General features: G+C 41.9%; 1 protein-coding gene across 12 annotated transcripts in view; it reads left to right on the top strand.

Annotated features, from left to right (window-relative positions):
- Positions 1-16,355, top strand: part of baz2b (bromodomain adjacent to zinc finger domain 2B) — a 79,573-nt gene that overhangs the window by 36,136 nt on the left and 27,082 nt on the right. For all 12 annotated transcript variants that reach the window (XM_015371256.1, XM_015371261.1, XM_015371254.1 and 9 more), the window contains exons 3-8: positions 7,718-7,906; positions 11,746-11,937; positions 12,019-12,180; positions 12,624-12,820; positions 12,905-13,111; positions 13,204-13,830. In XM_015371256.1, coding sequence (XP_015226742.1) covers positions 7,720-7,906; positions 11,746-11,937; positions 12,019-12,180; positions 12,624-12,820; positions 12,905-13,111; positions 13,204-13,830 — 1,572 coding nt within the window. In that variant the 5' untranslated portion in view covers positions 7,718-7,719. The remainder of the gene's footprint in view (positions 1-7,717; positions 7,907-11,745; positions 11,938-12,018; positions 12,181-12,623; positions 12,821-12,904; positions 13,112-13,203; positions 13,831-16,355) is intronic.

The raw sequence follows: 16,355 nt of genomic DNA, 5'->3' as shown, positions 1-16,355 counted from the left end.
ATATTACATTTTTATCAGTTATTTAGTCTTTCCTCTTTGTCCTGTCTTTTATAAATCTAAAGCTTTGCAGAATGATTAAGATTTTTCCAGAATTTCACCTACAACAAAATACTGAATTATGTCACATTCATTTTATTTAATTATAGAGGACTGTGTTGATTTAAATGCTTATTCTAATTACTCAGAAAGCTGGGAAGCCTGGGCCTGTTATTTAGTGAAGATTTGTTCTTTGTCTTCTGTTTTAGGTTTTCATATTGTTATTTTAATAACATACTAGACACGGAATTGCTAAGATTAAGGAATATTAACACTTCTTTTTGTTTAATTACATTGTTTCTGCATGGTTCCCATAAGGGACATTCGTCCCACTAGTCACTGACACTCAGCTACCGTATGTGCCACTGCTGATCTTTTTTCTTTTAGAAATAAAACATCCTTGCATTAAACCTTAATCCTCCCGATAAATCAGTCTCTCTGTCAAGTGGTGGGCATTTCATAGTGTTGAGTAGCAAACCTTGTAGTGCAAAGGTTAGCCGTGTCATGTCAGGTCACATTTTGAGGTGAAAGGCTGCTGTAAGTTTGTTGTACACCGAACTGGTATCGAAACACAACGTTTCAAACAAAGTTGCAGACTCAGTTGGTGTGAATCAGCAGTTTGACAATGAGTTACAGAAGGCGAAGTTCCATAGAAAGTAAAGTTTAAAGTCTAGTAAAGATAACAACTCGTTGTTCCTCCCTGTGTGTGTGCATCCATATCGAACAAACACAGAACTCTCTAAAACACAGGGACGGCGTATGCATGTTTCCAAACTGCTCCAGAGTCATTAGGTTCTTATAGACGCCGTGCGGCCAATGACAAACAGATCTGGTTCAGTCTGTGCAACAGGAAAAAAAAATGAAATAAGCAGCGAGACAGACAGACAAGTGTGAGGGGCTAGCAGAGGGAGAAGGGCAGATTCATCAGGGATGATTGCCTGATGCACACTTCTGGTTTTTTGATGTGAAGACCCCGCTACGTTACCATGGGGAGAATAATTAGCTTTGGCTGGATGCAGATGCGAACGAGCGGAAGAGATGAGAATTTTATTATTTAGCTTACTTTATGATACTTAGAATGGTTGGTTTGGGCGCACTTGTACACACAAACCCACACACTGGCATATTTTCTCTCCTAAATACATGCACACACACAACACGCCTTATAACCACCTCTTTCTCTTCTATTTATGGCCAGGAAATGGGAGTAGTGCTGTGTCTGGTTGAGCTGAGTAACACTATTCTGTCACACATAGGCTTGACATCAAACACAAGTGACAAGCCTATCCTATTCCCCTCCACCGAGTCATCACCATGTCCCAAAATCACATTATTGTCACTGGGAACCCAGCGGAGACGGATGGTGAGTAGGGCTTCTGATTCCCGCCTCTGGCATCTACAGTATGCTTGAAAAGGCAAATAAAGCCATTTGGCAAGAGATAATTTCTTGTCTGTTCAAAAATATACAGAATGTATGTGGCACGCCTTCTGCTTCTTGCTTTCCCATCTAAAGCCTCTTATGACTATATGGTTACACACGTGTGCACTGAAAACAGAATGGAAAGTCTTTTATTGCTAACGCCACACTCAACCATATCATTACCTTTTCACCCTGGCAAGCAGTAAGCCTGGTAAGCTCCAGTGTTACATGGAAACAGAAAAGCAGGCAGTGGTGTGTCTGTAATAGGACCTGTGGCCAGAACAACTGCCAAGGCTAGCTAAGGCAGGGTGAGAAAGCGTGCCCACCCCCTACATGCCCTGCTCTGCCATCTGTCACTGTGCAGGAGCAGTGCCGAGGGAGGAGTCTGACTCACTCTAGTTGTTGTCACCTAGATGGGCCACTGGGTCTTGCTGCCTCTTTGTACCCCTTTCATGCATTGGCACCATTTGCTGCTACCACTGGCAGTCTTCATTGTGATGTTTATATATATATATATATATATATATATATATATATATATATATATATATATATATATATATATATATATATATGTTTAAATAATTCAGATCTGGATTTTTTAACTATTTAAAAGTAATCAGACAGGTGATGATGGTCTTTTACCACTGTATTAAAGAATATGATACTAAGAGTTTGATAAAGCTAAACTATAATGGATGGTGTTTTCTTAAGCCCCAAAGCAGAATATGAGCAGGTAATGGGGTTGTTGTCTTTTCATACTTTAGGAATATTAATGTAGGTCACATTCATCTGTCATAATAATATCAACAAGAATGACTGGCAAAAAATCTGGCAACGTTAATATGTTAAATTATGTCTTGATATAGTTATGTTAATATTTAGAAGTTTGTCCTTTTTCAGGCCTTTTCAGGTTTAGATTTAAAATTATCTTTTGGTTTTTACCGACATGGCGTCCTGAAATGATCCGGCCACAGTCCCGACCTTAATGTGTGGAGGGTGATTAAGGTCAGGGTATCAGAAAGCAAACCTTCAAACCTCAAATACTTAGAAAATTATCAAAATTAAATTTTTTTCAAATTTTTTTTATTGCTAATTACTAAGAAGGGTATATATACTTTCTGATGGGCCAATAACATTAAACTGCAAAAAAAGAAACAAATATTAAAGATGGTATTTTAAATTTTCAAAAATAATAGCCCTCCTTCTCATCTGCGTCGATCCATTTCAACATTTCAACATTTCAGATCTACTGGACCAAACCGTCTCTACTTTCAAATAGTTTGTGTGGTTATATTGTGGGCACTCATTTAGAAAAACAATATTGATTGAAGAAATTTACATGCTTTGTATTCGGTCTGAGGAAATTCCTCCACGCTATCAGTTCCAAGCTTAAAGGCTTGGAGTACCTAAAAAACTTTAGGTTTATAACCTGAAACATATAAACCGAACTCTGCCTTATAGTCCTACACTGTAGGAAGATTCTTTGAAATACAGGCTGAGGTTATTGCAAACTTCTGTTTTATTTTTGAGAACACAAAAAGAAGCTGAGGAAATAAATCAGATAGAAATACAAGCCAAACCTGGATCTAATCACATCCATAAAACAACTTTAGCAATCGCTGAAACATTTATTCTACTTGTTAAATTAAAGATTAATATGATTCCTATCTTTTCCTAAACCATTGTTCTGATAAACTGAGTTTTGTGTGTGCGTGTGTGTGTGTGTGTGTGTGTGTGTGTGTGTGTGTCGGTAAGCTGAACCTGCTGTTTGTTATACCATGATGTAACCAACTCTGCTAATATGCTATTAAAAGTGAACCGATGCTATTGTGTCATGACCTGGATGTATTGTCACCCCCTTATATGCAACCGTCTTATACTGACCTGTAAAGTTGTACTATGTACTGTTAATGCAGCAGGTCAAAAAACTTGTTGACAATGAGTACGATTTCTTTTCATGGCATTGTTTCTTTCTAAGACTTCGACTTGACTTTGAAGCAGAACTAAAGCCAAAACAATGATACATTTCTATAAAACTTTACTGTTTGTCCCAACTGAACCTCACTGGTTCGTAACTTTTTAGATGTTCTCTGGGTTGACATTTGATACCGGACAAAGTCTGTAACTTACTGCTAGAGAGACAGCTGGTTATGTCGTTTCCTGGCTTATGGTGCTGCTACATGAGGGGTGGCTTCAGAAAAAATGCACTGAGAGAACTTGTTCGTGCACTTTGATGTAAGCAAGATGAGCTGAAATATAAAGAATTCATTCCCGTCTAACATCCACATCCATATGCTGATGGTGTGTCTACAGAGAGCGGCTAAAACAACTACACAGCTTCCCTGAACTACAACTAAAATATGTCTGAATCATTTTAGTGCCGCAGAAAGTCATCCTGTGGACGTGTGGGTGTGTGCTTAGTGAAAGATCCGTGAAAGGTATTGATGTCACCTGATAAGAAGAAGAGGATTTTGATATCACACTGACAAATTACCGTCCTTTTATGGTTTCTGTTGTTTTTTTTCAAAGAGGCAGATTGGCAAAAAGCGAACAAACATCTCTGTGTCTCTTAAATGCAGCTGCTGATTACTCACTCCAGTGCTTTTTGTTGCCTGTAACCCACAACATGACACACTTGGAATGTTGACTCGCTGTTTTTCCCTGTTAGCTGCTCAGTGCAGGACTCACTTGAAGTGGGGTCTGAGCTCAGAAACAGTTGGTGATCGCAATAAAAGGCAGGAAGTAAGCGATCCAAAGGAGAACGGTGAATGTTGCAAAAGCAGTGATCATATAGTCTTTGTCGTCTGTGGCGAGGAGGAGGAGGAGGGGGGGAACAAGAAAGAGAGAGAAAGCTGGGAGCCACCGTGTGTCTTTGAATGAGGTCAGGGCATCATGGGGGAATAATGCATTTCCCTTCTCTTGCGCCAGGCGCTCCTTCCATTACGGCTGGAGAAGAGACATTGTGTCCACACTCTGATTACCACTGATCCATGCTGATGACTCTGTTGGCGGATTATCTCAGTTAGTATCAGCCATCTGTTACTGTGTGTACGTCGGTGTGTGTGTGTGTGCACGTGTGTGTTGATGGGTAAGGAGAAAAGGGGCAGGATTGAGACACACGGGAGGTTTTATAGTTTAGGCTGTGACACACATCCAAACAAACCCTTCCACAGGCGTCGTTTTGTGAAACCATTGCATTTGTAATCAAGCAGTGTTACATGCAACCCCCCCCAATATAAAGCATATCTGCCAGCATTAAATGCATGCACGCTATCTCTCCCTTATGCTATTGTGCCCTCCTTTTTTAGATGCGACTGACAAGTGAAGGCTCTTATATGAAGGCCACATGCAATCATAAAAGCGCAGAGCTGTTTATAGCAACAGTATCTCCTGAAGGGCCGCTGCATCCAGCCACTATTAGGTGCGTGCGTTGACAGCTGGGTGCTGTGTCGTATTTGTGGACGTGACTGTGAATCCAGCACTGGAACACATCTTATAAATCATAGTTCATCCATTAGCATAAATCCAGCCTCTCCTTGCATCTGCAAGGACCTGCTGTTTCTGGCTGCAGCGCACAGCGTTGATTGGTTGCTGTTGGAGTCAGATTGATTTAGCCGTTCATGGAGATTATACTGTTCGCCTTATTCCACCACTGTTGTGTGCTGTTAATTACCTATAAAATCAAGCTAATTCCGATGCTAAATCCATTTTAATTTCTTATAATTAAGTCAGGATTGGATCCTTAAATACCTTGGCGCACTATTATTGTTGCAATCATTGTTGTGGCTATGCGTTTGGTGGTACATTGCAGAGCTCAATCTTATTATTGTTATTAGATTTAATTGCTCTAAGTGATCAGATTGTAGTTGTCAGAGGAAGATGGACTTGCCTCGTAGCCCCCCCCCCCCTTGCTGTCCTTTCCCTCTCCATCTCTCATCCCAGAAAGAGGCCCTTTGAGAGATGGTAAGAGATGAGAGAAGATGAGGGGGAGGGTAGCTCTGCTTTACACCTCTGCAAAGGAGGGATTGGTTTTTTGTTGTTTGTTGGGGGGGGGGGATCAATTCTGCTCACATCATCACGTTTTGACAAGGCGAGGCATTAAGTGCAGATATTGAGAAACGACAGGAATAGTTTACAGCCAGCGCTTTATCTTCTCTGCTCTTTTTCTTTACTTCTGCCCTTCTTTTCTTGACAAAATTAGAGCGCATTGTCTAGTTTATTCTCCTTCTTTCTTTCTGTGTGTCTTGGTTCTTTCCTTCTCCCTGAAAAGGTGGGGAATGATCTGCTTCACTTACCAGCTGACACCACGTACGCTCGCTCGTCCTCGGAGACGCGAGCCTTTTGTTTTCATGTGCATTATGATAATTACGAAGGGCCACAGCTCCTCTTCATTTTCATCACGCTCTTAATGATACTTAGATTTGTCATCTTGAGCATTTATGGGGGAAGGTAATATCCTTTTTTAATATCGCGAAAGATTCTTGTTGTTGTTTATTTTCCTTGTTTGTCTTTTTTCACCCGAACCTGGTGTTTAAAAGGGTTACGGTAGAAGCAAAACAGCTTAAAGTGTGACAGCCAGTGATGGTTCTATATAATCTGGCTTAGGTGAAAGACTAAAACTCTTCGTCTTCACTCACCCAGAAATGTTATCCCTGTAACTAATATGTAACACTAACTTACTCACAGTAAAGGTTAGCAATCTGGCTTTTTTTCCACCCTTGTGCTGTCACCTTTTTTAAAGGGTCCAGTCGGAGGACCTTTGACCTTACTCATAATTACACCGCCGCCATCTTTTCCTCTGCAGCAGTGGCCGTCATGGCCGCCCAAGTCCGATGGCACACCAGCCTCCTCCCCGCGGACTGCAGCAGGTTTTCTTGTCATCCGCGCCTCCTCTCTCCCTCTCTCCCTCTCTCTTGTCAGTGTTGCTCCTGGCGAAAGGCTGATACTTGATATTCAGAGGATAGCAGCTTTTGTCTCAGAGATTTAATCAGTGGCTCTGCTCCCACTGCAGAGGGGCGATGGAGGGAGAGGGTGGAGGGGTGGCAGGAGAGAGGGAAGGAAGGAGAGATGGAGGCAGAGACTGTTTATGTGTAATGACACAATAACAAAGCCTGCCTGTAAAACACAATCTGCAAACTGTGCTTTTGAAGGGGATTTTCAGCCCTGGATTAGTGTCAGGCAGAGGGATATGGAAAAAGAGAAGAGAGAAAGAGTCAGGTTGATGTGATAGACAGGGGAGGTGATTTTGTGTGTGTAGTGGGGGGGGGGTGAAATCAGAGTATGTATATCCAGTCATGTGAGTGTGTACGTGTTTGTCATTTCCTTTTAACTGTTTTGTATTTATTCGGCTCCACCAGTCAGCGGCTGTGTGGGCACTGACACATTGTCCTCTCAGCTGTAAGCAAAAGGGGATTAAAGCCGACAAATATGAGTAAAATATTTGGCTGCCGAATGACCAGAATGCCTCATGTGAGGGCTTATGTAGCTGCTTGGTTGGTAATAGCTGGTTTGGTGACTCTTTGAGACTGTTAATGGAAAGCCACCGAGTTGTTTAAAGCACACCTCCAGTAAAAAACACTTCTATTTGGTTTTAGCTCCAGCTGAAAGGACCTGAAACAATGCAGTCTTTTAAGGCCTCAAAGAGATCCTTTTAGGGTTGGGAGATACTTGCTTTGCCTCCATCACGCAGGTGTTGGGAGAGTTTTTTTCTTTTTTTCTTTCTATTTTTGTGAAACACAGGTGTTGTGATGAGATGCACAGGTGTGCAGGAGTTCTGCCGATACGCTCCTGCATATCAGGGAGACGGAGAATGACAAGGAAAAGTGACAAATGTGTTATTTGTATATTTGAGCTGGAGTTTTTTCTCTGACCCGTGTCGCTCTCTACACACCCCACTTCAAGGACCCTCTGCTGCTGAAGAAACAGTTCTTATTTATTTTGCATCAACTCTAAAAACCCTGCTTTGCTTTTCTGTCCGTTATCACAGTCCTTAAACATGTCATCCTCCGTCGTACCCCATATTCAATCAATAGCTGCTGGGAGCCAGTGAGCATGGCTAAATAGAAATATTGTTCAGGGGAAGTGAGATGTGAAAGGAAAAGTGTCAGGGTGCGTTGTGTGTATGCATGTGCGTCTGTTTGTGTTGCTGTGTGTGTGGTGTAGGTGTGATGTGACGGTATACGTTTGTGCGTGTCGAGTGTGTGTTTCTGTGGATGTGCTTTGCTATTGTAACCCTGCTGATTGGATTGTGTTTGACAGATATGGAGTCTGGAGAGCGGCTGGCCTCCCCTGCGCCCACCCTGTCTGCTGCTCGCACCTCCTCCCCTGCGGCCTCTTCTTCCTCCTCCTCCTCCTCTTCTTCTTCCTCTTCGTCATCGCCTGCGCCCCACTCTAAGAGCAGCCTGGCTCCAAGTCCTTCAACACTGGGATCCACCCTCAACACCTCTGGTAAGAAGCCGTCCCCCCTATATGTCAATCTATCTGTCAAAAAAAATCACGCACGGATTAGAAATGCCGACACACAATACAGAAAAGTGTTCCAGCATCCATGAGAGGACTCTAATGTGGTCACTTACATGTCTTGATATGATTCAGAATTCTCCTCATTTCTTTAACATGAAAAACGAGTTTCCGCCAGTATTAATTATACAGTTATTTTGCAGTCAGTGTGAATACACCTCTCTCCTAGCTTCGAGGATTTTTTTTTTTTTGTCCTGACAGCTTGGGTTGCAATTGAAAAGCTGCTGCATTAATGAATCCCAAACAATTAGGGGGCTCTTTTGTGTGAGAAACACACACATGCTTCGCCATGTCTCCTGACAACCTTCAGCTCTCTGGCTCCAGCTGCCTTAGAGTCAGGCTCAGCACGCCACTCCGCACGCATGTGTGTGTGCTTGTGTGTGTTTCTACGTGTGAGATGGAGAGAAAGAGCCTCTGCCTGCATGATTTAACATTTGTTAGCCACTCAGTGTCTAGTCAGCCCTGTCCGGCCTCCAGCTTCCTTTCTGTGTTATGGTCAAAGCCATTAGGCAAAATGGAGTGTGCGTCGTTGTTTTTGTGTACGTGTGTGTAAATGTGTTTATATTTCTAGGTGTTATCCTGACATCTCCTCTCTGCTCATATCTCCTAATGCGCTGCTGTTTTTCTTATAGTCCTACTTTATATCTGTATAAAAGCAACTTTACACTCTTACTGCTATTTCACTAAGTTGGAAATATGATCTCCAGCATTCTCTGTGATTGTAGTGTGTTTTTCCACCCTCGCTGTTCCAAGTAGAGGAAGTGGGAGAAAGCAAAAAAAAAAAAAAAGGCTCCTTGTGTTGTCGTTAGGATCTTCAGTGTTGCCCAAAAAGAAGAAGAAGCCATTAGGAGCATCTTCCTCTAATGCATTATGCATCCCTCTTATCCCTCTGTACTTCTATGTGTGCTCAGATTTTCTAGATAAGCGATTTTTGGATTTGGATGAAAGGCTTAGAGGCAGAGTGTTGGCTCTAAACTTTTACCTACTTTGTGAGAATCTAGCAAGCTAGTCTTTTTTTATAGACTCTATGGGAAGGAATGCGTACAGTAGTATCTAAACTCTATTTCAGATATTTGCAGTGCAGTGTCTTACAAAAATATCTAAAGTAAACCTCTTTTATATGTTTTTTTCACGTTGCAGCAAACAATCTTCACATAAATACATTGTTATAGACCAATGGAAACTAGAATCTAATTGATAAGTGTAGGAAAATGATATGGTTTGTAAAGATTTTATTGTAGATGAAAATCTGAAAACAGCAGCCTGTATTGCTATTTTCATCCCTTTACTTTGATGTCCTCAAATGACCTTCAGTGCAATCAAGAAGTTAGGCCAATCAAAAATTATCCAAAAAGCCAGAATCAACTCTGGAAGTGACGTAGAGATCCGCTGCAGCATCTATTGGTCAGCAAGGTCTATGAAGTTTTTGTTTTAAATGAGTAAAAAAATGTGTGAATTGTGGCATTCATTAACCTTTAAACGTCTTTATTGTGATTCCCCTAAATCAAAACCAACTGTAACCATTTGCCTTCAGAAGTCACCTTATTAATAAGTAATCAATACAGCTGTTTATTGATGGATTGGAGAACATCAGTGAACATATATATTTATATAAATCAAAGGAACAGTCGGAATTAAAGTTGTAAAGTTTAAAGCAGAGTTAGATAATACCCCAAATCTCACTTTGTTACATTACCAATTAGAGGAAATCTCAGTTATATATATATATATATATATATATATATATATATATATATATATATATATATATATATATATATATATATATATATATACTTTTGCAAAGTGCTGTTTGCAAAACATGTGAGACCAGTCTTCCTTTTACAGAGGAGAATTTTCATTCTCAAAGGTAAACATGCTTCAGGTGTAAATAGGTAACTTCCATAATTATTGGGCTGGATAGATCTACAATCATCACAGACATTGATTCAAAGTTCTTTGCAATTTTGCCCGCAACACTTAAGAAAATAGAATCTGAAGAGCACCAGAAATGAGCACCGATTCTGTTTGCGTGTGTCATTGATGAGGATATCACTTGGAGAATAAATAAAAGCTGATCAACGCTTGTAGCGCTCTCTCCTTATGGGATCAACTCACGGATGCAATTAACTTAAATCTGTCTGTGGAAATTTGATTGACTGCAACAAACAACAAATTAATCCCCCTTCGGCAGCATCCAAACATGAAAAAAAGCAGGCGGTGCAGTTTGTCAGAGCGGAGGAAGGATTGAAGCGGAATGAAAAACAGGGCGAGGGAGTGAGAGGGAGAAACAGGGAGAGACACAGCGTGAGGAAGAGTGAGTAGGTAATCCGAGGTATGTCTTTCCCATGCCTCTCTCCCACTTCAGATTTTTAGATTTAATTATTCACCTTCTGGAAGCCTGCATTAATATTGAAAAGGCATTTGCAGATGTCACTTTGTGTTGGCTAGAATGAAAGGAGGGGGAGAGGTGGGCACCCTAGGCGTAAGTGAATGCTGTGGCCGGCCTTTTTTTTTTTTAGTGGGGGGAGTCGTTTATCTTCGTATCCACGAGCTGACGCTGGCAAGGCGGGCACATATACATATTCAGCATATTCTAATGACATTCAAAAGGCAGAATTTGCTGTCTCGTGGCAGAGAAGGACCTTGAAGCCAGCACAAAGGGCTGCACTCTCATATGTCACACACCAGGATGCTGGCAAGGCCACATAACCACAGACAGTTTGTTCACACCTAAAAATACACCAGGATTCTGCATATTTTCATTTTTAAGTCTAGAGAATTTATAACTGACCCTATTATTATATGCTTGACTGCATTAGATCAGAAAATGCCGTGTTCCGGTGTCGCTTTGCTCTACATTTCAGCGATGTGTGCATGTGTATAGTAGTTTGACATTTTCATCTGCAGCTTTGAGCACAACACTTTCCTTTTCTACCGTCATCACTTTTACTTGTGTATTACCTGGCTTATGCAGAGGCATCGGGCAGGCTTGCTTTCCTTTTCTGGAATAGAAATTGAATTTGCATGAAATATGCTCACACCAAATTGCATCTGACTCTGGGAGGAGGTAATACGTGGCAGTCGCCCCTGCCAGAAATGATTGTGCTCAGGGAAACGCTAGACGATGATGATGTTGATGAAGTATTCTTCTGAGCTGGAATTGAATGCCAGGAGGATGGAAGGAGGGTTTGCATTTTACACCTTTATATAGATGGTTTATTTTTCCCCTCTGAGTTTATCCAGCTATTTTTAGTTTGCAACATATACTGGGACTGATTTAGAGCTTTAGATATCAGGAAGTTTGTGTGTGCTTACACTACACATATAAGTATCGAGCTAAAGCATTTGTATTTTGTGCCACTGAAAAGTTAGTGTAATTTTCATGTAGTCAAAGAAAAATGTTTCCTAATTCCAAGACAAATGGAAAGCATTTGTTCTTTATATAGTTTCTTAGTAATGTCAGAAGAAGTGACCCCATCAAATGTCACTGAAATCCTCCTTTCAAACCCTGTTAAGTCTTTACCTAAGACCCTAAATGAGGCGATTTGAGGGCAAAGGTCTGTGCAAAACTAAAATTAGAAAGAGCTTACAGATGGACAAGGAGATTTGGTAAGGTTATGCAAAGTGAAGCTTCACGCCTAATTTATGATTAATTAAATCGTGAAAACAGTTTCTGATAGATGTAAGGTTTCACATTTCGTACACCTGTCACTCTACAGCCAGCTGTTAAAGACATCCCCTTCCTTTGTTTATGTCTATTTAAGGCCGACTGTTTGGAGGAGTAGGAGACCAGCCCTTCATTGGCTCCACATTGTCAAGTGCCTTCCCTCTGGTGAACCACCCTGCCTTTGGAGCCCTCTACACTGCCGGGGCGGGCAGGCCCGAGTTCGGAGGCCTGGGCTCCATTGGGATGTCAGCTGCTCTGGCTACCCACCCACAGTTAGGAGCACTGACTGGTAATAAGACGACGTTTGATTTCTGGGCAGCAGTTCAGTGAAATAAAATTGTACCACTAATTAACCCTCCTCTTCTCTCAGAGTGGTGGCGAGCTGCTGAAGCCCATGGACGCGGAGCTGCTGCCTTTCTCCCCTCCTTCATTGGCTTCCCTCCTTTCTTCACCCCCCACATTCAGACCAATCACAACACTAGTCCAGTTCAGATCAGGGCGCCTGGCAAGAATAGCCACGACCTGCCTAAAGGTACAGCAGTTTGCTAAAGACCCCTTCATTGATCTGTCTCTCTTCTTCCACACTCTGTCTTCCTCCACAACCTAAATCCACTTTGCCCTATGATGAGATTTTCCCTGTTTCAAGATAGATTTAATGACTTCCACTGCTCACTTAGTCATTCTATTAACTTCTTTCTCTGGCTCTTTCCCTCATGTTCCCTCTTGTAATCTCTGTTTCTTGTGCTCTTTTAATTTCACAGTATCTTTTAATTTATCTTTTATTATGTAAACCACTCATGTTGAGCTTGTGCCTCATACGGCCAGCATGTTTGATGAGATACATGTATAAATCAATATTTTTATTAGCCTCATACAATCTTGCAGTTAGTTCCAGATATTCAATTATCCCCTTGTTGCCAAAGTTCTCAGAAAAGATAAAGCTGATTAGTAATGCAGCAGATTTTGTGCTTGCAGGAGTGAACGGTGCCGTGAATGGCAGCGGGGTCTGTCCTCCCACCACACAATCAGGGAGCTATTCTGCGAGTCCGACTCCTGTTCAGGCACCAACAAAGCCAAACAAGAATTCTGATCCGTCTAATATCCACCGTAGCAGCCCTCATAATAACCCAGCAGAGTTGGTGGAAAAGACGACTGTGAAACCTAAAGAGAAGGTTGGTGCTCATCACATGAACGCCTCGGTTCAAAGGGGAATCGTCTGATTGGATGAAACCGATTCTGTTTGTTTTTGAACTTAGAAGGCCCGAAGGAAGCCAACAGGAGCTTCGATGCCAAGTCACAGTGAATCAGGCACATCCTCAGATAGCTCGAGCGATGGCTCTCTCAGCAGTGATCTGGAAGACCTCGCAGAGGAGGACGAGGATGAGGATGATGATGAGGAGGATGAGGATGAAGAGGATAAACAGAGTGAACTTTCCGAGTCTGAAAAACGGATAAAGAAGAAGGTAAAGATAGAAAGGGACTAATAAGGGCTTAAAGCGTTTTGTTGTTGTTATTCCATTCAGGTTATGAACGATCTGATTAATGTCCTTCACAGGGTTTGTTACCAAGCACTGGCTCTGGAAACAGTGATCGGCCACTCTCTAGGGAGGTCCAGGTCAAGATGGACAACCAAGCCAAGAAGGTGCCCTCCAACCCCCCAACTCTTGTGCCATTACCCCGCTCTGTCTCTCCCCCCGTCCTGTCTCAAGTCTCGCCCCACGGCCTGCAGAGCTCCAGGACCCGGACTGAAGGGGCCCAGCAGCACTTCAGTGTGATTCAGTCCACTGGTCTGGCGGCCAACCCTAAACCTCTTGCACTCCTCACCCAGCCTCGTCGGGAGCCATCACCAACCTCCTCCCCAATAGCTCTCACCACATCGCCAAGAGCCCCCTCCAGTACTGCATCCCCCAAACCTCCCAAGCTGCTGCCCTCCTCCTCTCCCCAACACCTGCCCCTCTCCCTATGCTCCTCCCCTAAACCCCTCTCTGTCCCCTCTCCTCCCCGCTCCACCCTCCTGGCATCTACCTCCCCAAAACCTTTTGGTCTGACCTCGCCTTTATCGAGCCCCCAGAAGTCCTCAATGAAGCCGCCAAGGCACATTGTGCCCAGCGCCGCCAAATCCAACAAGAAAAAGCAGCTGGAAGCTTCACTGGCGCAGATCAGTGAGTTCAGACTCAAACAGGTAAGCCTGCCTGATGACTGCAGTTAAATGCCTTGTTTTTTACTCATTCACACAAAGACAGCAGTGGAGACATTGTGTGTTGGGAGAAGCAATCAGGAGAACCACAGCTGCTCATCCACCTTCAGTGAACAAAGTTATCCTCAGTAAATTGACTATAATTAAATTATTCACTAAAGCTGAGTATACGGTGAGACCTGCAGCTATGATTATCTCCCTTCTTCATCATTACTATCAGATGGCCTGCACTTCGTTAAACCTTTTCGCCAGTCAGTACATTTTTCAAGAAAAACCCAACAGCTAAAAGCTGTCCACATGACTGTTACCAGTGAACCCACAGGCCTAAGAAGAAAGTAGACGTCTGCATAGTCACATGGGGGACTTTGGTTTTAAAGCCAAAGTCAAAAGACTGCTCCTGTCACGCCTCCAAGGTGCGCTTATGTCTCCTGTAAAAATAATGCTTGTCACACTATTGACACCCCAAAAAATCCTGAAAAATAAATGTGACTTCAGTATTTCTTATTTATTAACACATTTTAAGCTGATCTGATTTTCTCTCAACTGTCAGTAAGTCAGCTAGATTTTCTCTCTCCCTTGAGTAAAAATAGGACATTACACAAGTCTGTTAGCCGATGACCACTGGGCCAAACAAGGACCCTTATTCATCTTGGCACCACCCACAGCAAGGAGGATAGCACGGAAGTTAAAATATCCCTAATGCTTACTATTGGACAATTGAGGCAAAGAATGTTCTCTCAGGGTTTCCAGGTTTGCTTCACAACCATTAAATGCTATTTCAATGATAACTTGTCATTTCTGTTAAAGGCCATTTATGTCCAACTTTCTCAAACGTTGACATGTTGCTGTTTTTTTCTAAACACTGCTGGGACCTTAACTGTAACCTTAAGCTTTAGTTAAATTACAATAAGTAGGAAATGTGTGTCAATTTGTTGTTCAGAAAAGTTAGAATCCGAAATTGTGACAAAATCAACTCAGAAATGGTTCAACAGACATAGTCTTTATTCCACATATTATTGGCATCTCTGTTGCAGTTTCTTAATCCTATAAAAAAAAAAATGGAAGGCAGGAAGGAGAAAACAAAAAACACAAAAAGGGATCGCAGGACCTAATAGAATAGAGGTGCCCAAACCTTTCAGCTTCTAATACATAAAATGGTAACAGTGTGAAATCAACACCTAAACTGTAGTTTGATTATGCCAACAAATTTCACCAACCAAACCAACCAAATCAACCAACCACAAGTGTAATAGTATTACAAACTGCATCAATATCTAAATGTATATTTTAAGTGATAATTTTGTATTTTTAAGCACTTTGACATACATTTTTATTTTTTAGTTTAATTTCCGTTGTGGATAGTGGTTGATCAAAGACCACAAATGGGATCATGACCCTCACTTTTGGAATAATAAATGCTTTAGAGGGTGTGCAAAGAGAATTGCTATAAAAAGTCTTCTTTGTAGTCTCGGATCTTAGAAAATGCTATTTTTATGTCTAACGGGGGGGGGTTATAAAGAACAGACACTAGGGGGGGTTTAAGTGTGCAATTTCTCAACATGAGATTTGTTTACCCTACTAAATGAATTGTATTCACATTAAAAATTGTGTGTTTCTGAACACTTTTAGTCAGTACCCGAGTTGAGGGGGGATGGCCTCCCCCTTCTTAAAAAAATCTTAAAAGTTATCCTCCTTCTTAAATGACCCCCCCCCCCATACTATCCACTGTGACATATTATAGCTGAATGTGTAAAACATCCTCTAAATATTCACAGTAATGGCAATAATATTGCCCTTTCAACATTTGGTGGGCTCTGGGCTTATGAGTAACCTGAGCAGAATAAATAAAATGAAAGAAGTGGCCTACCGTGACAATGAAGCTGATCCCAGTGGGGAAATTTATCCTCTGCATTGGTCCCTAACTATGTAGGGTCAGTGATAGCCATACCAGTCCAGGGACTGACTGCAGTTCTTCTGTATGGTGCCTTGGTCAAGGTCAATGACCAGCGTACCTGACATGTAACAACCATACCATGCATATTGCTTTAGGTCAATAGACTATATTAATTAGGCTATGTATGCTTCCAAAAATTAAAAAAATTCCACTATCCCCGTTGTTTTTGTTTTTTACAGCTAGACTACTGCTTTGAATTTAAACTTATGCTGCCTATGATCTTTGCTGCTGGTGTCAAAAAAAAAAAAAACATGGCCAGCACTTGTTAGAACAGTTATATGTCTATATCAGTATGTCCTATATTAAGAAGCAGGCCGTATTTTGGGCTGCATGACGGCACAGATTGGTAGCACTCGTAGCTAGAAGATCCTGGGTTGGAATCTCCTGGGTTTTTTGATGGATGGATGGATGGATGGATGGATGGATGGATGGATGGATGGATGGATGGATGGATGATGGATTGATGGATGGATGGATGGATGGATGGATGGATGGATGGATGGATGGATGGATGGATGGATGGATGGATGGATGGATGGATGGATGGATGGATGGA

Source organism: Cyprinodon variegatus, unplaced genomic scaffold (assembly GCF_000732505.1).
Source record: "Cyprinodon variegatus isolate N-32 unplaced genomic scaffold, C_variegatus-1.0 Scaffold55, whole genome shotgun sequence".
Classification (NCBI taxonomy): Eukaryota; Metazoa; Chordata; class Actinopteri; order Cyprinodontiformes; family Cyprinodontidae; genus Cyprinodon; species Cyprinodon variegatus.
This window is presented reverse-complemented; position numbering and strand designations above follow the sequence as displayed.